The sequence below is a fragment of the Eptatretus burgeri genome, chromosome 1 (assembly GCF_056783735.1).
Source record: "Eptatretus burgeri isolate ZD-2024b chromosome 1, Ebu_testis_v1, whole genome shotgun sequence".
NCBI classification, from domain to species: Eukaryota; Metazoa; Chordata; class Myxini; order Myxiniformes; family Myxinidae; genus Eptatretus; species Eptatretus burgeri.
Genome location: NC_140961.1, coordinates 39334077 through 39359934, shown reverse-complemented (window position 1 = coordinate 39359934; position 25858 = coordinate 39334077). Strand labels below are relative to the sequence as shown.

The 25858-nt window shown below is 42.3% G+C and overlaps 1 protein-coding gene and 1 pseudogene across 7 annotated transcripts in view; one reads left to right on the top strand and one right to left on the bottom strand.

Annotated features, from left to right (window-relative positions):
- The window catches only part of LTN1 (listerin E3 ubiquitin protein ligase 1), a 234765-nt gene that overhangs the window by 115769 nt on the left and 93138 nt on the right, over nucleotides 1-25858 (bottom strand). For all 6 annotated transcript variants that reach the window (XM_085880249.1, XM_085880254.1, XM_085880253.1 and 3 more), the window contains one exon: nucleotides 13493-13723. In XM_085880249.1, the coding sequence (XP_085736375.1) occupies nucleotides 13493-13723 (231 nt within the window). The remainder of the gene's footprint in view (nucleotides 1-13492; nucleotides 13724-25858) is intronic.
- On the top strand, nucleotides 2395-5065 carry LOC147034296 (uncharacterized; annotated as a pseudogene). The gene is made up of 3 exons (XR_015057861.1): nucleotides 2395-2601; nucleotides 3392-4011; nucleotides 4256-5065. The product of XR_015057861.1 is annotated as an uncharacterized LOC147034296 (transcript).

The window sequence follows — 25858 nt, the reverse complement described above, 5'->3', positions numbered from 1 at the left end:
TTTCTTATTCTACGACAGCAGAAACCCTTGAGAAGGACACGGAAGGAGCACACATAATTATACGCATTAATACTTCTCGCAGCAATAGAAAAATATATAAAAGTAACCGGAAAGAGCACACAAACAAGAACAGCAACAACAACAACAACAACAACTCTTATAAAAGATCCATTTTCCGAGTGTTTCACTTCATTGTACTAGTCTAGTCGGAAGAGGGGGGTATCATGCACCCCCCGGAAATATACTTCTATACCGGCAGCCCAGAGGGTTTTGATAATACGAACAAGGTACCAATATCTGAGTACAGAGGGTTTTAGGGAGTAACCTGACATATGTAGATGTGGATTTCTGCCGGGCACCACCCACTGCGTGTGGCCCCTGGGGACCCTCAAAGTGGCCCTTAAAATGGGCTAGATCAAACATTGGAGGTACCAGTTAAAACCAGGTTTAAATGAACAAGTACATCCCCCAGAGTGTAGAATGGCCCATGCAAGAAAAATTGTCCGCTGCATAAGGGTCGCCAGAAGCCCCTTAAGTTGGCCCTTTTGAAGAATTTGAGCTTGATCAAACATTGGAGGTACCAGTTAAAACCGAGTTTAAATGAACTGGGACATAACCCAGAGTGTAGAATGACCCATGCAAGAAACTTTGTCCGCTGCGTTGACCCTCCCAGAAACCCCTTAAGTTGGCCCTTTTGAAGAACTTGAGTTAGATCGAACATTGGCGGTACCACTTAAAACCAGGTTTAAATGAACAAGTACACTCCACCGAGTATAGAATGCCCCATGCCAGACAAATTGTCCACTGCGTTGGCCCTACCAGACACCCCAAATGTTGGCCTTTCGGGAGACTATGTGGAGGTCAAACGTAAAGGCCCTGAACTGTATTCTAGGTTGGTTATAACACACCCCCTACCTTTTTATTGAATTCTTTATTGTAATAAAAATCCACATGCAAAAGGTTAACCTTTCTGTATGCTAGGGAGCCAGACTAGTACCACAAAAGCCTCGTAGCATGGTGGGTTAGTCGGTTGACCCACAATCCAGATGTCCGGGTTCAAATCACAGCGGTGTCAATCGGGGGTTTTCGCTTTGTAACGCAAACATAAGCGGAGGTGTGTCCTTGGGCAAGGGACTTTACTTCGCACTGCCTCTCCCCACCCAGGGACAGTAAAAGTATCTCGATGTAATCAATGCTCAGCACCAGCGCTGAAATCGGCAGCAGGGCTGTATGCTCCGTTGAGGGGCTGAGATGGTATTCGGAATGAACAGGTCCTGCCAGGGGTAATGATGATGATGTAAAGCGCGCTGAGACGTATGTGTAGTGCGCTATATAAGAAATCACATTATTATTATTATTATTATTATTATTATTATTATTATTATTACAAAAGGATTTCCTATGGTGGATCTACTTTAAGACAAAGTTAGAAGACTTGGTGAAAAGACAAGAAAATTGGAACTGCTGCATATTTCAGAGAAGCTCAAAAAGGTACAGAACCAGGAATGGGAAGTGGGCACTACTGAGCTACATGTTCTTGTACCTACATGGCTTGAAGACAAATCAACTGACTCATACCAGGACAGGAGACATCTGGTTAAGGTACAATTAGACCATGGTTAGATTTCACATTCCTTCTCTGCATCTTTAACTTGAAACAGGGTTTTAAAACTCAACTCAAAGCTAAATAAGCTCTTTCATTTGAGCCAAAGTTCACGGACAATACCACCATGACCAATATCACCATGAAACACAGGATGCAAACAAAGTTTCTTGCATGGGTCATTCTACACTCTGGGTTATGTCCCAGTTCATTTAAACTAGGTTTTATCTGGTACCTCCAATGTTTGATCTAGCTCAAATTCTTCAAAAGGGCTAAATTAAGGGGCTTCTGGCGACCCTTATGCAGCGGACAAAGTTTCTTGCATGGGCCATTCTACACTCTGGGGGATGTACTTGTTCATTTAAACCTGGTTTTAACTGGTACCTCCAATGTTTGATCTAGCCCATTTTCAGGGCCACTTTGAGGGACCCCAGGGGCCACACGTAGCGGGTGGTGCCCGGCAGAAATCCATATCTTCATATGTCAGGTTACTCCCTAAAACCCCCTGTACTCAGATATTGGTACCTCGTTCGTATGATCAAAACCCTCTGGGCTGCCGGTCTATTCTAATCAGTGTTTTTAGATTGGAAAAAGTGTGTAGAAAATGATGAGCTGCATTAAAAAGTTGTCAAAATGTCCCACGTATCATTTTTACGCAAATTAGTGCCCCCATTATCGAAAAATAGAGTTTCACTATATCTCAGCCAATATTGCAGATAACTGAACAAATAAGGTGTCTCGACCCATGTTTTGAGCATCAAAGATCATAATAAAACTATTCCTGTAGTGACCACATGTATCTCTGGCATGCTATTATGCAAATTAGTCCTGCCATTACTGAGGAGCAGAAGCTGTGGGCAAGGCCGCTAAAGCTGACTTCATCAGACGCATACAAAGTGGAGAGCCAGGAAAGCTTCTTCGACCCAATCAAGAAGAAGAAACTCAAGACCATGGAGACTTGCAACAAGAAGGTCACCCTCACATCCTCACAGGGAAAGGTAATGAGGTGTTCCAATACCCGAGGGCTATTGTATTTTTTTAACCTCAGCCATCGAAGATCGGAGGTTACTGTTTTCACCCCTTTCTGTTTGTTTGTTTGTTTGTTTGTGAACAGTATTACGGAAAAAACTCCTCAACGGATTTCGACAAAACTTGGTGGGGGGGGATTAGGTCTGGTCCAAGGATCATGTCATTAGATTTTGGACTTGATCCAAAATCCAATATGGCCGCTATGGTGGCCATTTTGAAAAAATATTTGAATTTTTTTTGTTTTTGCATTTCTACATGTTTTAAGTGATTTCCACCCCCCCAAAAAAAATTGTTCGAAAAAAAAAAAAACATTTTTGCAACTTTTTTTTCAACAAAATTTCGATTTTTTTTTTTGCATTTCTACATGTTATAAGTGATTTCCAACAAAAAACATGCAAAAATTATAATTGCAGCTGATTTTGGAACTTCAGGTGGATATAACCACGTAAAATCAATTTCTGTCTCAAGGAATCTTGTTATGACGAATGAATTGAGTTTGTAAAAGTTAAAAGTAAAAGGGAAAGTTGCAAACTACAACTCTGTGAGCACTGTTGACGTCAAATTGAATGAATAGGATATCAGGTTCACTTGAGTGACCTAGCAGTATTGGCGGCGGGGGTTTTGCACTCTACCGAGTGTTCCCCCTCTAGTTCATGTTTTATTTTTAAATGGTCATCTTTATTTTTACATTTTTTAATGTGAACCCGTATTTTTTTATGTTACACGCCATATCAACATGTTAACCATTTATCATTCCAGGTCATACAGTTTCAAGAGCAAAGCAACATTGCATTCGTGCTCCTCGTCAAGTCTCAGAGTCAAGATGAGCCATTGAACTTGGAAGAACTCATGAAGTACTGCCTGATGCCTGTGCCTCCCAGCCTTGGAACACCGGATGGATTTTTTTTCCAAGACCAACAAAGCCTCTATTCTGCACTACCTTCTAGAGGACACCACCCAGAACATCTGCCATACCCCAAGGATGCCCTGTTCATCCAGGATGACATGGCACTGCTACATACCCTTGCCAACCTTCCCCCAACCTGTGATGAGATATGCCTACAGGTGCTCGATCAAATGGTGGCCAAGAAGCACTTCTTGTTCTCAACTGACAGTTACCACCCGTAATCTATAAAAGCGCAGGAGTGGTTGAGGCGTGGCAGCTCAGAGAAGATCATTTTGGCTGGACGAGTGACCAGGCAGCCATATGACTTCAAGATGTTCCTTGCAAATGACGACAAGAAAAAGCAGATCTGCCAGCTCCTGCTGCGACTATGGAATGGAGTGACCAACAGGCAACTTGAAAGCTGGAGAGAACAGAGATGGCAGTGCTGATCATGGAGGGGAGAGCCCACCATCTTGTCTCATCGAATGGCAAGGTAAATTGAAAACCCATATTATTATTAATTATTATTACCGGGATTAACTTAAATAATATTGCCAACGTGCTTCTTGGTGATTAGTGAATAATAGTATAAAATTTTGGTGATTGGTGATGCGATTTTTTCTTTCAGTCTTATATTTAAATATTGGTAAAATTGGTAAATTATAAGTGATTATCTTTGATTTTTTGTCTAGATCTAGAATTGGTGGATTGAAGTGCAATGCCCCTTTGTGTTTCAGGTTGAGGTGGGTGAGCTCCCCACAATCTACATTCTACAGCAACCAGGAAGAGACTGATACAAGGGTGGTACCGTACCTCCATCATGCTGCTGCCCTCGGACACAAGAATGCTGTGGTCAGAACACCTGACACAGATATCTTCATGATTCTTCTCTTCCATGCTCATGCCATCAAGCTGACTGTATACCTGGATACGGGGTCAGGGAAACATCGACAACTTCTCAACCTCTCTTGTTCAGCGGAGAAGACTGTACCAGTGCCTTCAAAGGGAAGGGGAAGGTGGGGCCCTTGAAAAAGCTGGAGAAGAACCCCAGGTTTCACAAGGCGTTCAGTCAATTCGGTGACTACTGGAATGTCAAGCCTGAGGTGCTGAGGCAGTTGGAGCAATTCACCTGTCTGATGAATGGACAGAGTCGTGAGTCTTCAGTGGACGTCGTCCGTGCCAAGTTGCTACGCAAAATGGTTGGGGAGGACAAGAAACTCACTTCCAAGTCTAAGGTCGACCTGGCTCGCCTTCCTCCATTCCACTCTGCTCTGAAGCCGCACGTCCAACGCGTGAACCACCGTGTCGCCTTGTACAAGCGAGCTGATGAAGCTATTCTGGAAAAGCCAAAACCCTATGATGAGGGGCAAGGATGGATGAGGACTGATGAAGGAGTGTTGAAACCAGTATGGTCCTGCGGTCCTGTCCTACCAACCTCGCTAGTTGATCTCCTGGACATTGGAGAGCGTGAACAGGAAGAGAAGGAGGAAGAGGAAGAAGAGGACGAGTTGGACTCTGATGATTTCATTAAAAACGATGATGAGTGATTCATAGTGGAGAAGCATTTACCTGACTGTTTATCTGGAATGGGAAAAAGAAGAGTTCTATTATGATGTTTGACCCTTGTACTACAAAATAAATAAACATCATTCTGTCTAGACACCTGATTTGTTCAGTTTTCTGCAATATGGAGTCTCTTAATTGGTAAAAAAAAATGTGATTATTTTGTAATGGTGGCACTAATTTGCATACTAGCATGACACAGACACATGTGATCACTTTAAGAATAGTTTTATTTTGATCTTTGACCCTCAAAACATGGGTCCAGACATCTTATTTGTTTAGTTATCTGCAATGTTGGCTGAGATATAGTGAAACTAGATTTTTCGATAATGGGGGCACTAACTTGCATATAAATGGTACGTGGGACATTTTGACAACTTTTTAACATAGCTCATCATTTTCTGCACACTTTCTCCAATCTAGAAACACTGATTAGAAGTATATTTCTGGGGGGGGGCTGCAAGATACCCCCCTCTTCCTACTAGACTATACAGTATACTTCCCCCATTGAGATGCACAGATGGACATGCAATTATGTTTGTGAAATACAACATGCTGTATTTTGATTAAACGAGTCAGCGAAGCGATGGGTACGCACACCTAGCTTGAATAAAAATAAAGTAGTGAAAATGAAGGTCATTGTTCTTATCATGTATATAAATTGAATGGAAGCCAGCGATTGAGGGTGTGATTGAGTGATACAATCACTCTTTTGTATACGAGTGTCAAGACAACCATTTCCGTATTCTGGGTGAAATGGAGTTGAGTATTGAAGCAGCTCGGGATTAAGTGAACTCCAATCGTCAATTCTGGAGATACAGTAAAAAGTGCATCGAGTGAACAGATGCCGTCAAACAAAAAGACAATCATGGAGATGTGAAAAGAAGAACAGAGGTAACAATTTGATAAAATAACGACTGAAACATTAAGGGGGGTGGGGTAGTCAAGCAATTAAGCAATTAACATAAAATAAAAATGATTATACGTCAAAGAAGACCCCATTGAGGCAAGAGTGAGACCTACAAAGAGCTGAAGTTATTCCCCCTTGAGAAGATTATTTATTTAATTGTGATAGCAGACTTTGGAGTTGAGGGCACAAACGAGGTTTCTTTATAATCACTGTAAGCCTCGTTGAGGAGTTTGTAAAATCAATCATATGTGAGCAAACACATTAGAAGACACAAGTGTTCTTTAACATGAATTATAGGGCACGGGGAGACAAAGGATAAACCTAAAAATTGTCTCGTATTTGAACCTGGGTTCCCTGAATCGAGCACTATGTGTTCAGATGGGAATGCAAAACAGGCCAACTGAAGTGTGACCTGGGTTGGATCTGCTGTATAACTACATTAGATAGGATTTAGTACTATTTCTTGCCAGTAATAACAATCACCACCACATTTTGAGAAGATCCTGAGACTGAACTTTAATGTCTGAACCAGTGATATTTAATAGTGGTATGTACAGGAGATCCTTTGATGACAATCCTGTCCTTTAATGCCAAGGGACTATCAGCCAAACAATATCTAATTGTCAATCTTTGTGTTAAATATAACTGCCATGTTTTTATATACAGGAGACCGCAGCCCAGATGATATTCGTCCTCATGTCCCAATCATGACTGGTGGTTGAAAAACCACAAGAACAATAAGGAAGCGCATTTTTTGTAAATCAAGATCTCCCTAATATGCTCTATTGCAAAAGTCAGAAGACAATGACATCAAGACCATCAGTGAATTTTGATGGTGACTTCGCTGTTACATCAGTATATAAACCCCCACACAAAGAGATTCATCTTATTGATAATGATGTGAATTGCAGGAAAAGGATCTTCATCGGAGACTTCAGCTGCCACAGCATCCAGTGCGGGGTTATCATGAAGCAGATGGTAATAGCCAACTCCGAGAAGCGTGGATGGACTCACAAGATCTCCACCTCATTCATGATGGGCTTGCAAGATCGCTTCTTCAATCATGGGTGCTGGAGACGCCAGTGCAACCCCATCCTCATTTTTTCCAGCTCCAAACTAACTCGTATGTCGATCAAACTTGTCTTAGACCCAATTCCTCAATCACAGCACCATCCCATTGGGATATAAATAAAAGCTGTGGTTCAGCCAGAAAGTGTCCCTTTGAACTGATGTATCAACTCAGAAAGCTGACTGGAGTGACTTCCCCATGGATCAAGATAAGGCCATTGTTGGAATTTAGGCCATCACAGAAAACTCTGGCTAATTTGTATTAACTGTGTGGAAAACGTGGAGGAAACATCTTCCACAAGAATGACAGAAAGAATATATACCTGGCCTGACCTCACAATGGGCAAACATCCATGAAACCTACAAGCAGAAGTAGGGAGCTGACCATTTTGCTAATGACAATTTCAACCAGTGATGCCATGACAGAGCTATATCAGCTAAGAGACAAAGATCTTGAAAAATCTTTAGTCAAATCCACAGGCATGACACACAACAGAAAGAAAGCTTGGGTGAAGTCATATTGGATTAACAAGAACCCAAAGAAAGTAAATCCACACCAGACTGTCATCCCAAATCAATTTGCCAACCAAATGCTCCGAAATGGAAAAACATCTGAAAGACCCCTACTAAACAGACACTGCGCTTCAAGTTAATCTGAAGTTCCACCTGGTAATCCAAAGCTCTGCCAGCCTTTCTTCAGGAAAGAACCGTATAGCTATCAACAAAGCCAAGGCAGGTCAAGCTGTTGGCTTGGACAACATCATAATTGAGCAAATAAAACACTTTGGCCCAGTTATGAGCAAGAGGCTTCTTGACGTGTTACATCTGCATGGAACAACAGCAATTCCCAAAGATCTGGCATCGTGCATGAGTCGCAGAAATCTTTAAGCCCGCAAAAGATCCATCAAAAGCAAAAAGCTATGGGCCAGTATCACTCTTGTGTCAAACATACAAGTTTTTTTTGAACAACTCACCTTGACACACCTATCCCCAGTGATTGAACCCCTCCTTATCAAGGAACAGGCTGGTATTTGGCCAGTGAAGTCGTGCACAGGTGATGATTAATTTGAACTGGTAATCATTAATTTCAACCAGGTGAAGAAGAAGGAATTGAAGGATTCAAAGATTTGTGATTCAGTTGGCTGTCACAATGTTTTGAGAAAAGCACGTTACGTGCTCTTTCTACAAATGGTAAGTTACCACTATTTCAAGAAATCAAGACGATTTTTCATTTCACAAGAATTGGACACAGTATTGGACATAGGACATATACAGAGAATTGGACATAGGACATATACAGAGAGTATAGGTGTGTTCACACAGAAGGGTTTAGTCAACAGTAAATCCGAATTTTCAATAGCTGAGGTATATTTGAATGCAGGTTAGTATGTCAACACATTAGAATTGTTAATCCTTCCGGTACCATGGCATATGGATTAGTTATGTGGAGCAAGTCGGTGTGAACACAATACATCCATTTTGTCTGCCGTGACTTATAAGCTGAGGGCGTGACTCGCTATCAGATGGCTCGCCCTGCAGCAATAATCAACCGATGTTCGATATACTTTCTTGGAACTGAGCCTGTCATAACACTGCAGAAGATGGATAGCCAAAATTTTCCACAGGTAAGAGTAGATTCAAGGAAATGCATTTTTCCAGCACGAATTCCCACAGGCGATAGTAGATTTGAGGAAATGCACATGAAAAGAATGAACGCAGCAGCAACTTAGATCCCTGTACTCACACCGACGACTTTTATCCCTGGCTTGTATTCAATACTGATTGATGCGAATGCCATCATTTTACAGAGAAAAATTATTGGACATGAGTAGTGACCAATTCCTGGGGATTAATTGTGCGATCACAGGTTTAGAGGCCACCAGGCTGAACAGTTGACATCCAACCTGTCCTCCAAGTTTTGTCCAAATCCGTCCATAAGCTTTGGAGTTATCCTGCTATATATCGTTTTTAACCCTATCTCTCAAGAGTAAAGAATCACGTCAAAAAAATTATTCTATGTGGATCCGGATGCAAATCTTCACCAAAATACAAACAATTCATCCTTGTCATACGCCAAAACCTGTCCACCGAGTTTTGTTTGAATCCATCCATAACTTTTTGAGATATTCTGTTCATAGACAGGAGGAAAAACACAACTTCCGTCCACCTTCGGTGATGGAGCAAGACAGTCTTTTTAATCGCTTTCTAAATTTGTGTTAGAAAAAATTGGCAGATGAGCTTGAGATCAAGCATTTGGATTGAAAAACCAGAAAAAGTGATGGAAAAACTTGAGGGAACAAATTAACGGAATATTTCAATGGAGCGAGAGTCATGTGGTTTATTGTGGGAAGAGATAAACTCAGAATTATTGCACAAATTTCTTGGTCATGAGTTCGCAAAATGAAACTTTCTTTTTAACCTTTCCTTGCTGGTGGGGTAGGAGCTGATAAGCAAATTTAATGAAAGAAGGAATAATACCTCAAATGTCAACTTCTAAGCAAGCATCAAGTGCCTAAAGAAGTCTGATAACTGTATTTGTTCTCTGCATTTCAGGGCGACATTGTACTTAAACAATTTTTTATTAAATTCCGTTTCTCCATCGTATCTTTGGTCTTTCTTTGCTTCTTACAAGTTCATCTGCCAGTTCCCAGTTTGTAATTCTTGTCATCCCTTCAGTTGTTCATTCTTCTTGCTGAGAGTCCAGGCCAATTCCATCCAGGTTTTTGTTACTGTGACCAATGTCATTGAATTTTGCATTCTGTCTGATCCATTTGGCCGAGTCTCTTTTTATGATACCGAGACGGCATCTTTCCATTGCTATTTGTGAGGTGATCAATCTTTGCTCCATCTTTGTTGGAGACACGGCCATAAATCCCGCCTTGGACATTAGTCCCCACTTTTTTGTCCATTTCCATATGTCCATGTCCATAGGATATATCTATATGACCATCCCATGCAACCACATCCCATCCCCCACCCCATACATCCACATCCCATCCCCCACCCCATACATCCATGCAGTGAAAAATAAATAAGCAAATGTCACAAATATTTTGTTTGTTTTTTTCAAACGATATTAAAACACCTCAAAGCACCAAATAGCTGTCATTAGGAGATTACGTATCGAGGTTGACAAACAGAACACGTGCAACCGGTACCAGAAACGCATACCTTGCACGCAGTCTATTTTCCGGATGTTTGAGATCTTTTTTCTTGCAGTGGCCAGTGGGCCTTTTGTCACATTTTTTAGTAATACTGTAGTGATATTGAAGATAAGTTTACCACTTTGGGGACATTCAAAAATTACGTAAGTAACGACGTAATTTTTCAAACACCCTGGGTGCTGCAAAAATAAAATTAAAATTACGTAGGTATTTAAAACAAAAAAAGGTTAATTAAATTACATAACTAACGTAACACCTGTGAGGGGGGGGGGGATTTATATCATCATTCCCACAAAATTTCAAGATAATACACACACTGCCACCCCGCCATCCCCACTTTTCGAAACGGATTCACGCCACTGGTTGGAGACCATTTTTAACTCTTATACATCATTGCTGGGAAAGCACGCCGATTATAAACTCCCATTTTAAGACACAAAAGCGGTTTGCTTTTCATGACTTTTTTTTTTGCAATTTCCAAATGCTGTCCATCCTGCTCGAGTTCTCTTTTTCAAAGTGATCTGTATCCATTTGTACGAGTTGACCTAAATAGATTGCTTGCTCTCACAATGTTGCAATATAAAATTAGAGTCACCTCCTTTTTTGCAAAGCATTCATCCATATATATATTTTCAGTCTGATGTTTTGACTCTCAAAATTCTCTTCAATCATGATTTTCAGTCCTTCCGTGCTGCTTGAAGTGAAAACAATGTTACCCGCAAATCGTGGGTCGTTCAAGTTTGAGACCGTTGGTTACTCCACTGACATATATTCATTTACTTTCCAGATTTCGTTGTTTGAACACGGCTTCGAGGCACACAGTGGACTATTTTGATGACACTGTCTTCCACCTTGTCCAAACTTGATCTTGCCACCAAGTTGCTCAAAGTAAACACTTCAGATAGATTTTAAAAAAATAAAAATTGCTGAACACATCAAATGGCCTATGCTAGTAAACAAAACGAGCTATTTTTGGCTTGCATGAGTAAAGATTTTGGCTTTGGGAGTTAATATTTAGTCAGCAACCATGCAACCGCATTTTTGCTTTATTTAGTTTAGAGTACTGTGGGATCAAAACAGAGAGGCAGTCAAAGTACAACAGCAGTCACATTGTCCCATTTGTTATAAAGTGGCAAACAGGTGTAGAGGAGTAAATTACCTCTATTTGAGAGACGTTTAACCAATGTAATGCAATATGAGGTGGGACTCTCAGGCATGTACGCTCATTCTAGGTCATCTGCTTTCATTGTGTTATTATACACATTCCAGTGGAGGTGAGTTACAATATAAAAAAGCTCTTTTCTACCTGCGCCAGGTACACCATGAGAAACACATTTCAGATTTTTCACAAACAGAAAGGGCTGTTTAGCTCAAACAACACACACAACATGGCCAAAAGTATGTGGACACCTGCTCGTCCTACATGTCATTCCAAAACCATGGGCATTAATATGGTGTTGGTTTCCCCTATGCTTGGTGTTGGCTTATTGTTTAGGGTGGTGGGCTTGGGATCTTAGGTTACCGAGTTCAAATCCCACTCGGCTGTTGAATTAATATCAGGTGGGGCTAAGGCCAGAGCCAGAGCCAGAGATATAGCCAGAGAATTAATATAGCCAGAGACTGCTTAGGCAGCACCAACGCTCTGCACAGAGTGTGGTCCCAATGGATGGATGGATGGATGGATGGATGGATGGATGGATGGATGGATGGATGGTCTCCCCTTTGCTGCTATAACAGCCTCCATTCTTCTGGGAAGGCTTTCCACGAGATTTTGGAACATTGCTGCGAGAATTTGCTTCCATTCAGCTACAAGGACATTAATGACATCAGGCACTGATGTTGGGTCATTCGGTCTGACTCACAGTCGGGGTTCCAATTCATCCAAAAGGTGTTCGATGGGGTTGAGGTCAGGGCTCTGTGCAGGTCAGTCAAGTTATTCCACACCAATCTCGACAAACCATTTCTGTATGGACCTCGCTTTGTGCATGGGGGCATTGTCATGCTGAAACAGGAAAGGGCCTTCCGCAAACTGCTGCCACAAAGTTGGAAGCACATAATCATCTAGAATGACATTGTATGCTGAAGGGTTAAAATTTCCCTTCACTGGAACTAAGGGGCCGAGTATGAACCATTAAAAACATCCCCAGACCATTATTCCAACTCCACCAAACTTTAGTTGGCACTCTGCGTTCGGGCAGGTAGCGTTCTCCTGGGATCAGCCAAACCCAGATTCGTCCAGCGGACTGCCAGATGGTGAAGCGTGATTCATCACTCCAGAGAACGCGTTTCCACTGCTCCAGAGTCCAATGGCGGTGAGCTTTACACCATTCCAGCCGACGCTTGGCATTGGGTATGGTAATCTTTGGCTTGTATGCGGCTGCTCGGCCATGGAAACCCATTTCGTAAAGCTCTCGACGAACAGTGCTTGTGCTGACGTTGCTTGTAGTCAGTTTGGAACTCGGTAGTGTGTTGCAACCGACAACAGACGATTTTTCTGCACTACGTGCTTCAGCACTCGGCTGTCCCGTTCTGTGAGCTTGTGTGGCCCACTACTTCACGGCTGAGCTGTTTTTACTCCTAGATATTTCCACTTCAGAGTAACAGCACTTACAGTTGACCGGGGCAGCTCTAGCAGGGCAGAAATTTGACGAACTGACTTGTTGAAAAGGTGGCATCCTATGACGGTGCCACGTTGAAAGTCACCGAGTTCTTCAGTATGGCCCATTCTCCTGCCAGTGTTTGTCTATGGAGATTGCATGGCTGTGTGCTTGATTTTATACACCTGTCAGCAATGGATGTGCCTGAAATAGCCGAATCCACCAATTAGAAGGGATGTCTGCATATTTTTGGCCATGTAGTGTAGCTTGAGTACTGCTTTGATTAAAAAAAAAAAGGAGATGAGTTTCCTTTGGCACCCATTACCGTTACATTAGGACATTACATTAGTGTAATGTTGTTCATAAAGTGACTCTTTTGGAGTTGAATGACCCCAAGTGTATTGTTTATGATTATTACAATGTGATGTTAATGACAATTGCACACAAAGCTCATGGAAGATAATGATGTGAGGCATGAAAGGAAAAAAACATTATGTATCAGGAAAATAAAAAATAAACAAAAGAGACAGTGGAAAATGTGAATAGGAACTAGTATATGTGCTTCGTTTCTGAACCAAGTAATTGAACTCAAGCTAATGAGAGTGAATATCAAGCAATCACTTCACATAAACCATCACTGCATGGACCAATTCTATAAAATTAAGAACTTACCGGAGAGCAGGTCGTCAGGTTCCAGGGGCTGACAGACCAGGCGGAACAAGGCCAGAGCCATTGTGTGGGCAGCAAAAGGCAGTGGGATACCTTTGGCTGCCTGGAAATATGCCGTGGCAAGATCACAGGTCACAGAAGCGCAGTCTTTATCAATGCTGTCCAATGGTGTTGCCATGAACGAGCTGAGTGTATCCAGTATACGTTCAATGCAAAGTGTGGAAACCAGGGGCTCTGAAAGCAGGAGGAGGAGGAGGGGGTTAAGGTGATGGCTTAGTCTTAAGATAATATGCATTATCTCAACTGAAGCAAGACTATTAAACTTCAATCACATTTTAAATTGCTCCCTCTTTACCTCAATCTCTTGCTAATTATATCATCTCATGAGCTTGCTTTTTAAACAAGTTCCAAGTTAATCCATTCATGTCACAGACCACTAACAACTCTGTCTCTGTCTCTGTCTCAACTGCTCATAGGCTCATCTTCAACATTTTCAATTCTATTTTAAATTCACTTCAAACACATTTTAAGATTCTTCGTTTGCATATCCGAGTGGTGATGTTTCCAACACCAAGAGCACTTCTTCTCGCCAATTTATACCTGTCCAATCTCATTTCCAAAACTAAGCTCAGACTTAAATCTTAGAAAAATTCCCCCACAGGTATAGTAGCCTGAACAATTTAGTTGGAGCACCATTTCGCCAGGAAAATGAAAATATTTTCAGAACTTGCCATGAACCATTCATGTAATGCGTGATGGGTGAGGCTTGATTACTTTTCGGAGGTTAATTTTAAAGATTACTACAAAGTCGAGAAAGTTGATTGGTGGGGTTTTCATTTTAACTCTCAAACTGAGTGTTCATTTCTGTAGGGCATAGAACATGCGAGTCACCCATTTAATAATCAGAATGCACGAAAGGCCGGAATCCAGGATACATATAAACACAAAACATATAAACACAAAACATCAGTTGACATCCCTGCGCAACGTGGTGTGTGAACCTCAGATAATGTTGCCTTAGCAGAGGTCAGCAATTAGTGTGATCGATGACCGACAAAGGGGCTTGGTAATGCAATAATACCTGTAAACCACCTCTTCTTAAACAGTCCGTGTGTCAACAGGCAATAAACCCAAAGACTGTTCTAATGGCATGCACTTCATCACCGAAGATGTATGTTATCTTTCACATTCACCAGGGAGGCTCCTGGTTGGAGTAAAACAACCCATGATTCTCCGATTACAAAGCGAGAGAGAGGGAGAGCAAAGTTATTGCGCTGGCGCATTGATACTACTCCAACACACACACACACACACACACACACACACACACACACACACACACACACACACACACACAGCAGATATGGTTTCAACAAATAGAGCGAATCAAACCCATCGTCTCATCTGCCATCTGTGAGCTAGAAGCCTCAAGGCAAAAGTGCTACAGATAAACGGCGACATGCACAAAGCTAATATCGACACTCAGATTGATTTAAACTTGTTTTCACGACCGAGTTTCAAATGGCAATATGAAAAGGTCACGAATCCAGGATTTAATGATAGGTACATCATTATTGCATTGCGTGTAGTGCATTACTTTATTGTAGTGTATTGCAAAGAGAATGCAATATTAAAAAGGAAATATTTTGCCAGACTCGGAAGTATAATGGTTAGAGCATCCGCTCTGGTATAACTCGCCTGGGGTTAGAAGCGCCAACCTCCCACACTCAAAGACTTTAAAAAGGGAACGTACTACTTCCTTGCTTGACACTCAGCATTTAAAGGAGAGAGCACAGAAAAACCGCATAGGTTGGCATTCATTAGGAGGATAAAATTCCTCCTTCATTGCCCTGCTGAGTGCGAAGAAAAAACCGATGTCAGAATGATGATGTCGCTGGTACCCAGAGTGCTCTGGGAAATGTTGTCACTTCTCCAAAGCTGAGTGGTGGTTTTGGGTGAAAGTCAAGTCCGGTGTTATTGTGTGTGTGTGTGTGTGTGTGTGTGTGTGTGTGTGTGTGTGTGTGTGTGTGTGTGTGTGTGTGTGTGTGTGTGTGTCAGCTCATCCAGGAGCTTTATAGCCTGCAAACATTAAAAAAGAAAAGTACAATTCAAAAAAAAAATTAAGATTTGCAAGATCCAATTTGAAAATATGGTACAACATCAATAAATAAATTAAATGAAAATCCCAGCTATTTTTTATCTTATCTTGTGTTTGCAAACAGCTCAACGAACTTGAGGGTTCGTAGAACACCTTACCCCACAAAGTGTTCAAATATATGATTAAATCGAAATAAAATAATGATTTTAAAGGTCGTAAAAAAAAAAAAATTCCGGAAGTTTATCACAGTTGCTGCAGTGTCTTAAACTGCCATATTTAACAAGTCCAAGTACTGTAAAACTGGAGGTTTTTGAAAGCTACAAGAAGGTGACTTGTGTTCTACAGTATTCAAGCATGTAATTAAATTTAAAGAAACAACGAGCTGATACCTAAGGTACCCCACCTTTTGGGTGGTATGAGGAACAGATCTGTGTAATATGAAAGCTAAATGTTCAATGGTTTTTCAAATATCACAGACAGAAAAGTACATGGACGGATGATCGCTCATGGACGGAAGATCAGTTTTGGATGGATGACCAGTCGATCATACAGAACTCATTTTAATGTCACCCATCGCTGATCTTGTTTAGAGAGGGGCAGGGGACAATAAAGGTTTTAAAGGTTGCAGAAGAAAATGAATTCTGGAAGTTAACTGCTGTTGATGCAGTCAGTGTCTATTACACCATGCTATTTAACACATTACATTAGTTATCACTAACTAATTTTTTGGGCCTGTTTCTATCCAATATGATGTCTTTAAAAACAGTAAGTTTCCTGTTTGGAATAATTTTGCAAATTTTTTGGACTGCCAGACAGACAGACTAAAAAAGGTATCTCACTACTTTCTGTGCATGTGTGATCGGGACGAATTCAGAGAGCCAAGGTACGTTAAATACTACAGTTTAGTCCTCCGATTCAAGTTCCGATTCGCGTTCAAAAATATAACATTCAATTGAAATCAAGTTGTTCCTCAATCATAAACTAACATTTGTCAATGGACAGACAGCTGGATGGACGGACGAACAGACGGAAGTGAAGCTATTGCTTAACCCCACTTTCGCTTTGGTTACGCAGGGTAATTACACTTGCAACATTGAACAGTTTTTGTTGCTCTAATTTTCCCCCAATTTCCCTTCCAAACCCCTCGTATTTATTTTCAAAAGCTATCCATTCTTCAAATTCAAGAACATTATTATCCCTACCACCAAAGGTGGAAGGAGGTTATGTTTTCACCTCTTTCTGTCTGTCTGTGTTTGTATGTCTGTTTGTGTACATGATATCTCAAAAATTTGAAGTTGGATTCAGACAAAACTTGGTGGACACTTTGGGTGTGTGAGCAGTGGCATACCTAAGGTATAGCAGGAATGGCACATGCCCTGGACACCACTTGAAGGGGGGGGGGGGTACCACTGAGCAGGACTCGGTCTGCGTCAGAGACGAAATAAATGAATGGCTGATAACTCGAGAGACGCTGGGTTAACAGCCAAGGAGGAAATGGAAAGAGTCATGAAGGGAACACTCGACCGTCTTCAAAGAGAAATGGATGAGAGGTTTGCTCGTTTGCATGACACTGACGCCAAGTTTGGGTTCCTTCTCGATGTCGAGGGACTGTGTTACGGCACCGACTAACAACCTAAAGAAGAAGTGTGAAAATTTTGGCGAATTGTACGGCTCTGATGTTGATGGACAGCAACTATATGAATAAATTTTGGATTGCAGATTGTTGCTATCAAATCGGGCCAACATGAAAATATCAAGACCTGAAGAGCTTCTCGAATTTATTGTTCAGTATTTAGATGAGAGCGTGTTCCCCGATCTTCGCATTGCTATTCAGATAATGCTAACCATCGCAGTTTCCATCGCCAGCTGTGAGAGATCATTCAGCAAGTTAAAACTAATACTTTCGTATTTGAGAGCCTCCATGGGTCAAGGCAGGCTCTGTGATCTTGCTCTGCTGAGTGTAAAAAGGGAAGAAACTGAAAAAAACTGACTTTGAGCACATCATAGACCAGTTTGCATCAGTGAAAGCAAGGAAGGTGCAGTTGAAATTTTCATGTAGTGGCATAATTTGTTAATTAAAAGATGAACGAGCTTGGGTTGTATTTTTGGGATGATGATATGGTAAAGTTATCTAAAAGATGGGTGCCAGATGTTTGGACAGGGCGCAATTTCAGTGCTTGCCACAGGCGCTATTTTCCGTAGATACGCCCCTGTGTGTGAGAAGGGAGAATTGATTCAATTTTAATGAAGATCCGAATCCGGATCCGGATCTGATAATTTTTAAAATGATTCTTTACCATTGAGAGATTGGACTAAACTAATATATAGCATGATATCTCAAAAAGTTGGACGGATTTGTGTGAAACTTGGCGGACAGATTGGGTGTGTGACAAGGATGAATTGTGATTCAATTTTGGTGAAGATCCGAATCCGGATTTGGATACGAGAATCATTTACTTTTTAGAGTGATTCTTCACCATTGAGATATCGGGCCAAAAACGATGTAGTACTGTACAGCATGATATTACAAAAATGTATTGGGCCCGATATGTTCTCGTGCGGCAGGCATTATGTGGTGGAGGTGTGCGCTCTACCGAGTGCCCTTCTCGTAACTTTTGTTTCAACATCTCACCCACCCACACCCTTCTTCCTCTTCCTCCTCCTCCTTCTCCTCAAACCCAATCTCAACCGTCTCACTCCGTCAAAGGGTTAACACCCTGAAACATCAGCTTTATTTTGCTTCACACAGCAGTTAATGCACATTTGTTAACATTCAGTTAATACAGCTTGTTGCATTAACTGAAGGCTAATACAACCTTCAGTTAATACATGCAGCCTGTGGCAGCTGGTTACATCATTTGTTCTGGAAGCGTGGTTGTGTCACTGGTGCAGTGCCCCTGTTACCAGTAAGCTGGTACTCATTTTGCCAACCTTGGAAGGAAAACAGGCTGAATCAACCCACCTGGTGTTATTTCAATGGCTGGACAGGGGCTCAAGTGAAAGACCCGAAGATCTTAAATCAGCCACCTTAACCGTTAAGCCAACATCAGGCTTGTTAATACAACTGATTGTTACAAACTGGAGCATCAAGGTCTGCAAAGGCATAGAGGTTAGACAGATACAGAGTAGGAAATGTCACAAAGTGAGGCAGAATGACAGCCACCCTGTGACCCGTTGGGCTGTGAAAGCAGCCTGTCTGAACTGCTGAAGCTTGTTGAAGATCCATTTTGTTTTTTGTATTTTTATTTTCTTTTTCCAAAGTAAGCCAGTCAAACAGCAAGTCTTGGCATGGATACACTGAAAGCCAGATTAGAGATGTATTTTTATTCACTGTGGATTAATCGGATTACATTTAAAGGTTCATTCATCAAACGGGTGCATTCAGTGATCTCACAGGATGATCTTCAGGCCAAAACTACAACCTATAACTGGAACAGGATGCAGTTGCATGGTCCTGCACTCGTGGACTGTCACCATATGTGCTGGTATTGCTGCTCGAGATACACTTTTCCCCAATCTTTGCTCCTGTCTCATTTACCTCAATCATCAGCTCTTCGATGAGCCTCAAACTTAGTAAATGTGTGTGTGTGTGTACATACACACGCACACAAAATATATATATATATATATATATATATATATATATATATATATATATATATATATATATATATATATATATATATATATATATATGTATTACACATATACAGTATACATATATATATATATATATATATATATATATATATATATATATATATATATATATATATATATATATACTGATGAGCCAAAACATTATGACCACCTGCCTAATATGCTGTTGGTCCTCCGTGTGCCGACAAAACAGCGCCGACACACCGAGGCATGGACTCTACAAGACCCCTAAAGGTGTCCTGTGGTATCTGGCACCAAAACATTAGCAGCAGGTCCTTCAAGTCCTGTAAGTTGTGAGGTGGAACAGCGTGGATCGGACTTGTCGCTCCAGCACATCTCACAGATGCTCAATCGGATTGAGATCTGGAGAATTTGGAGGCCAGGGCAACACAGTAAACACTTCGTCATGTTCCTCAAACCATTCCCGAACAATATGCGCAGTGTGGCAGGGTGCATTATCCTGCTGAAAGAGGCCACTGCCATCAGGGAATACCATTGCCATGAAGGGGTGTACCTGGTCTGCAACGATGTTTAGCAAGGTGACACGTGTCAAATTTACGTCCACATGAATGGCCAGACCCAGGGTTTCCCAGCAGAACATTACCCAGAGCATCACACTCCCTCCACTGGCTTGTTGCCTTCCCACAGTGCATCCTGGTGCCATCACTTCCCCAGGTAAACGGCGCACAAGTACACGGCCATCTGTGTGATCGAAAAGAAAACGGGACTCTTCGGACCAGGCGACCTTCTTCCACTGCTCCAAGGTCCAGTTCCGACGCTCGCGTGCCCATTGTCGGCGCTTTCGACGGTGGACAGGGGTCATCATGGGCACTCTGACCGGTCTGTGGCTAGGCAGCCCAATACACAGCAGGGTGCGATGCACTGTGGATTGTGATACATTCCTCCCGTGACCACCATTAAAATTTACTGTGACTTATGTCACAGTAGACCTTCCGTCAGTTCGGACAAGACGGGATAGCCTTCGTTGCCCTCGCGCATCGATGAGCCTTGGGCGCCCAACACCCTGTCGCCGGTTTGTGGTTTGTCCCTCCTCGGACCACTGTCGGTAGGTACAGAATTTAGATTAACATTTGGAAATTATGCATGGAAAAATTCACAACTGAACAAAAAACCAAAAATCGTGGAATTTTATTTTAAATTTTATCAATCAATTATTCTCACCCAAAGAACATACTGCCGACACTTCAATGCCAGAAAACCACCTTCAGATTTCATGATTCGTCGGTCGATTCAACGTTTTCAGCAATATGGGTCAGTAAGTGACTTGCCACGATCTGGAAGACCACATTCAGTCCATTCGCAGATTAATCGTGAACGTGTACTGGACAGTGTTCAAGAAGAACCAGGAACATCGATCCGCAGACGTTCTGACCAGTTGGGGATGTCTCGGATGTCACTGTATCGCATACTAAGAAACGATTCGTACCTGTACCCATACAAAGTGCAAATGGTGCAAAAGTTGAAACCGACTAATCATCGACAATGCTTAAATTACTCAGTCCAAATTCAGAGGTTGGTCAATGAAGAAAACGAATTTGTTCATAAACTGATTACACTGAACAACAAATTTCAAAAAATTTTTTTTACTGGAGATGTGTAAAGTGATTAAGACTAATTTGGGTACGCTGATTTCAAAAATCATAACCGTTTTGCTGTATCACGTCAGGATTTTCAGGAACAGAAATATTCCCATTGCCTAGAAGTCAGGATTTCAATGAAATTTACATATGTCTTTAACATGTCTATTTCGTACAATTGTTGTTAACTTGTGTTATATTTCTTTCTTTCAGATAAAGATGAGTAGGCGTTCCTGTACCAATCACCCTGACAACTTCTGTTATGTCTGTGGTCGGTATACCAAAAAAGATCAACAGCGAAGTATATCTACAGCAGTGAAAATGAAGGCCGCCTACTTTCACTACTTCGGGTGTAAGGTGGGGGACCAAGAACAGAGCTGGGCACCACACATCTGCTGCACAAGCTGTCACACAACCTTGACTCAGTGGTTGGTGGGCAAGCGCGCGAGCATGCCATTTGCGGTGCCCATGATATGGCGTGAGCCGCAGAATCATCATCATGATTGTTATTTCTGCTGCACAAGCATCGCCGGCTTCAACAAGAAGAATAAAGGTCACATCAAGTACGCTGACTGCATCTCTGCTCGTAAACCTGTGCCTCATGATGACGAGAACCCCGTTCCAACACCTCCAGCTGATCAGAACAGCTGCAGCAGTGGAATCTACTTGAACCTAACACCAAGATATCCTTGTTCAGAGCACGTCACAGAGACATGGCTGAGTTCTTTGAGATGGAAGACACGATGACATTCTGCAGTGACATCAACGGTCTGTTGAAAGAACTTGGGTGTGATCACGATCCTGCAGACTGGCGCCTCTTCATCGACTCGGGGAAGAACAGCTTGAAGGCTGTTTTGCTCCACAATGGCAACGAGAAACCATCAGTCCCACTGGCTCACGCGTTCGGCATGACAGAGACCTATGAGACTATGCGGCAGCTGCTTGATTCCATCAAGTACAATGACTTCAACTGGCACATCTGCGGAGACTTGAAAGTGGTGGCGCTGTTGTTAGGGCTGCAGTCAGGCTACACGAAATACATGTGCTTCCTTTGTCTCTGGGATAGCAGAGACGACAAGAATCACTGGACGAAGAAAGATTGGGAAGAGCGAAAAGAGCATGTACCTGGTCGACACAACGTGAAGCATGTCGCCCTTGTCGACCCAGCCAAGGTTTTCCTTCCACCACTCCACATAAAGCTCGGCTTGATGAAAAGTTTTGTACGGGCAATGGATCTGAATGGGCGTGGGTTTTTATACCTCAAGGAAAAGTTTGGCAACACCTTGTCGGAGGCCAAGATCAAGGCTGGTGTCTTTGTTGGACCGCAAATCCGACAGATTATGAAGGACGAAACTTTTCCGACAACTCTAAACCCCAAAGAGCTGGCAGCGTGGAGGAGCTTCAAAGCTGTGACGGACAACTTCTTGGGGAACGAGCGCGCGGACAACTATGAAGAAATAGTGCAGCAGCTGCTGGAGTCCTTCAGGAAACTTGGCTCCAGGATGTCCCTGAAAATCCATTTCCTACACCAGCACCTGAACTTCTTCCCTGACAACTTGGGAGCAGTCTCGGACGAGCACGGCGAGCGATTCCACCAAGAGATTTCACTCATGGAGACGCGTTACCAAGGGCGGCACAACCCGAACATGATGGGCGATTTCTGCTGGTTCCTGCATCGTGAAACTGACACAGAGCAGCACAAACGCAAAGCCAAATGCCTAAAGCATTTTTAATTACATTCTAGTGGAGTTTTTCTGTAATTTCTATAATTTTGAAGCATTCATGATGAAATAAATGAATAAATGAATTTTTGTAAATTTCATTGAAATCCTGACTTCTAGGCAATGGGAATATTTCTGTTACTGAAAATCCTGACGTGATACAGCAAAACGGTTATGATTTTTGAAATCAGCGTACCCAAATTAGTCTAAATCACTTTACACATCTCCAGTAAAAAAATTTTGTTGTTCAGTGTTATGAGCGATGAAGCTCATTTCCATTTGAACGGTTTTGTGAATAAGCAGAACTGCAGGTTCTGGGGATTAGAGAATCCGAGGGCTATTCATCAACATGAGTTGCATCCTCTCAAATGCACTGTCTGGTGTGGTGTAAGGTCAGAAAGGATTATCGGCGCCTATTTTTTTGAAAATGAGGATGGCAGTGCAACGACGGTCTCTCGTGAGCGGTATCGAGCAATGCTCGAGAATTTTGTACGTCCTGCAGTGAAGGATAAACCTGAGATGTGGTTTCAACAAGATGAAGCCACTGCCCACACGGCACAAGCCACGGTGGAGCTTGTAAGGCAAATTTTTGGACACCGAATAATTTCGCAAAATTCAGAAATTTCTTGGCCATCACGTTCTCCTGATTTTACGCCTCCCGATTATTTTCTTGGGGGTTACCTAAAGGAGCGTGTATACATCAATAAGCCCCTTACAATTCAGCAGCTCAAGGACAACATCTGTGTAGAAGTTCGAGGGCTGCAGCCAGTTATTGTCCATTGTTATGGAAAATGCTGTCGAAAGAGCCCGTCTCTGCGAAGCCGAAAATGGAGGACATCTAAGCTGCATCATTTATCTCCATTTTTAAAAGCATCATTTAATAAAAGCAAATTTATCTCCATTTTGTAAATTTTCTTTTGGTATAAAAATAATCATAAATTATTTTTTAAAACAGAAATGTTATTTAATTTCTAAATCCCCAGGTGACTTTTGGGACACCCTGTACGTATGTATGTATATATATATATATATATATATATATATATATATATATATATATATATATATATATATATATATATATATATAAACAGATGTTTGGTACTACAGAACTTTAATATGGATACAAACAAACACGACATAATGGTGACCGAAGCTTTTCGTGCTGCACTCTTCAGGGTAAAAATCGCAGCAAGTTTCAGAGGAAGTGAAGGCGCGTGCTTTATACGCAAATCTCAAAAAGGTAGACACTGATTGGTTCAACCGTAATGACGTCACGGTTAATCCGAATACCCATTGGTCGGCTCATCATCTTCACCTTGAGCTCCCATTGGCTGGAGCAGAGTTCGTCGATGATTGACATTTGCAACCGCAGCCGGGAGAGAGGGGGGAGGGGGATGGGTTTCCCCTAAGGTCCATTCACCATTTGTTACCGTACTTCCCTTGATCTTTCCATGCTGAAAGAGACACAGAGATCGTACAAATTCCTTTTGACAACATAATATTGGATCGGTGGTAAGGATGAAGGTTGCTTCCAACATATGAAAATGAAACGAGCTCCGACCTCGGCCCAATATCCTGAACAAATCTGCATTGTACTGGTCTGCACAGATATGGTTGGCAAGCAGGTGCTGTGCAATGGCAGATGAAGCAGATACAGTGGCCGGTGGTTGCTGGATATTTCTACATGCTCGCACTGGTTGTGTTCTCACCCTCACAATCTTTCTTCGAATTGCCAAGGGGACATCGTCGACCGAGAATTAACAGGGTCCAACTACACTTTTTTAAAGTTTGAGAAAAATGAAATCAAAAATTCAAAGTGGAATTGCCGCTATCTCATAACATTTTATTTTCATATCATGTGCTACATAACAGGTACATATAAAGGTTACATAAAATAATCTTACTTAGTTTCCTCTGTTGCCCTTCTACATGGACTTCTTCTAAATTTGAATGAAATGTCAGATAGACCCTGTTAATTCTCGGTCGACGACATGTTGTTTGATCCGATCAGCCAATCTTAATGTTGTGCGGCCCACGTACCGAGCTTCACATCGGCACTTCAACTCATAAATAACATTTCTGGTTTGTGAGGTGGGTAGCACATCCTTGTTGACTGACGTCAGCAAGCGGCGAGAGGTAAAGATTACTCGGGGTTGCACAGCCAGAAACGTGTTGGGTACAATATGTTTGATTTGTACTTCAAACCTTCATGATGATTACCCTTTCCAGGGCATCCTGATATAGACTGGACATTTGTCCGGACCAATCCTCCGTTCTTTTGTCGTGTTTAGAAACTTGTGCATGTATTTCTTAACTATATGCTCAGTCTAACCATTCTCACCGAGTATATTCATGATTTTGTCAATTTTAGCAGGAAGATTACAAGCAGGATTGGACACCCAGCAGGATTAAAAACAAAACCTGTCAAAGGGCGGAGGAGCTCATTGTGAGCCAACGGCCATCCATATCTAGTGCCCAACTGTGTCTGCGGACGTCCTCCTGAAGTTGGGTTACTTTTTATGAGTAGGTTGGTTGCAGGATTTGCACTCCGGCCACCGTAAAACCCTTCATTGCGCAAAACGCAAAAACGCAAAAAAAATCTGAAAACCCACTCCGTGGGAGTACCTCCTGTGCAGCTTCCCTTCGCAGGGCAGCTCACCGGATGACGGGATTGGGGCAAAGCCTTCGGGACCCCCAATCTTTGATGATAGGAGGGAAACCACGGGGTAACATCCCTGGGTCAGATTGCGGGAGAGTGTGTCGGGGTGGTGCTGAGGTGTCGTCCACCAGACGGCGGTCTCCTTGGGTTAACCTGAGGCGGTCCCTTCGGGTGGGTGCCTGGAATGTCCTATCCCTAAGAGAGGATTCATGTCTCTGCTGGCTGTGAGTCAGAGGTCAATCGACGTCTGGGTCGGGCCTGGGGAGTCATGGATTCACTGGATCATGGGGTGTGGCGCTGCCGGTACCTGTGACTTCCAGTCTTGCTCGATGGATGCGACACTTGGACTCTGACCAATGATCTGAGACGGAGACTTAATTCCTTTGGTACCAGGTCTCTTCGGAGAATCCTTGGCTATCGCTGGTCGGATTTTGTGTCCAACGAGCGGTTGCTGAGAAAGACTCGGATGAGATTTGTTACCTGCATAGTCCGTGAGTGTCAGTTGCGGATGTATGGACATGTGGCTCGTTTTCCTGACGCTGATCCTGCTCACCAGATTCTCTCAGCGAGGGAGTCTCATGCATGGAGGAGGCCAGTTGGCCGACCACATTCCTCGTGGTTGCAGCAGGT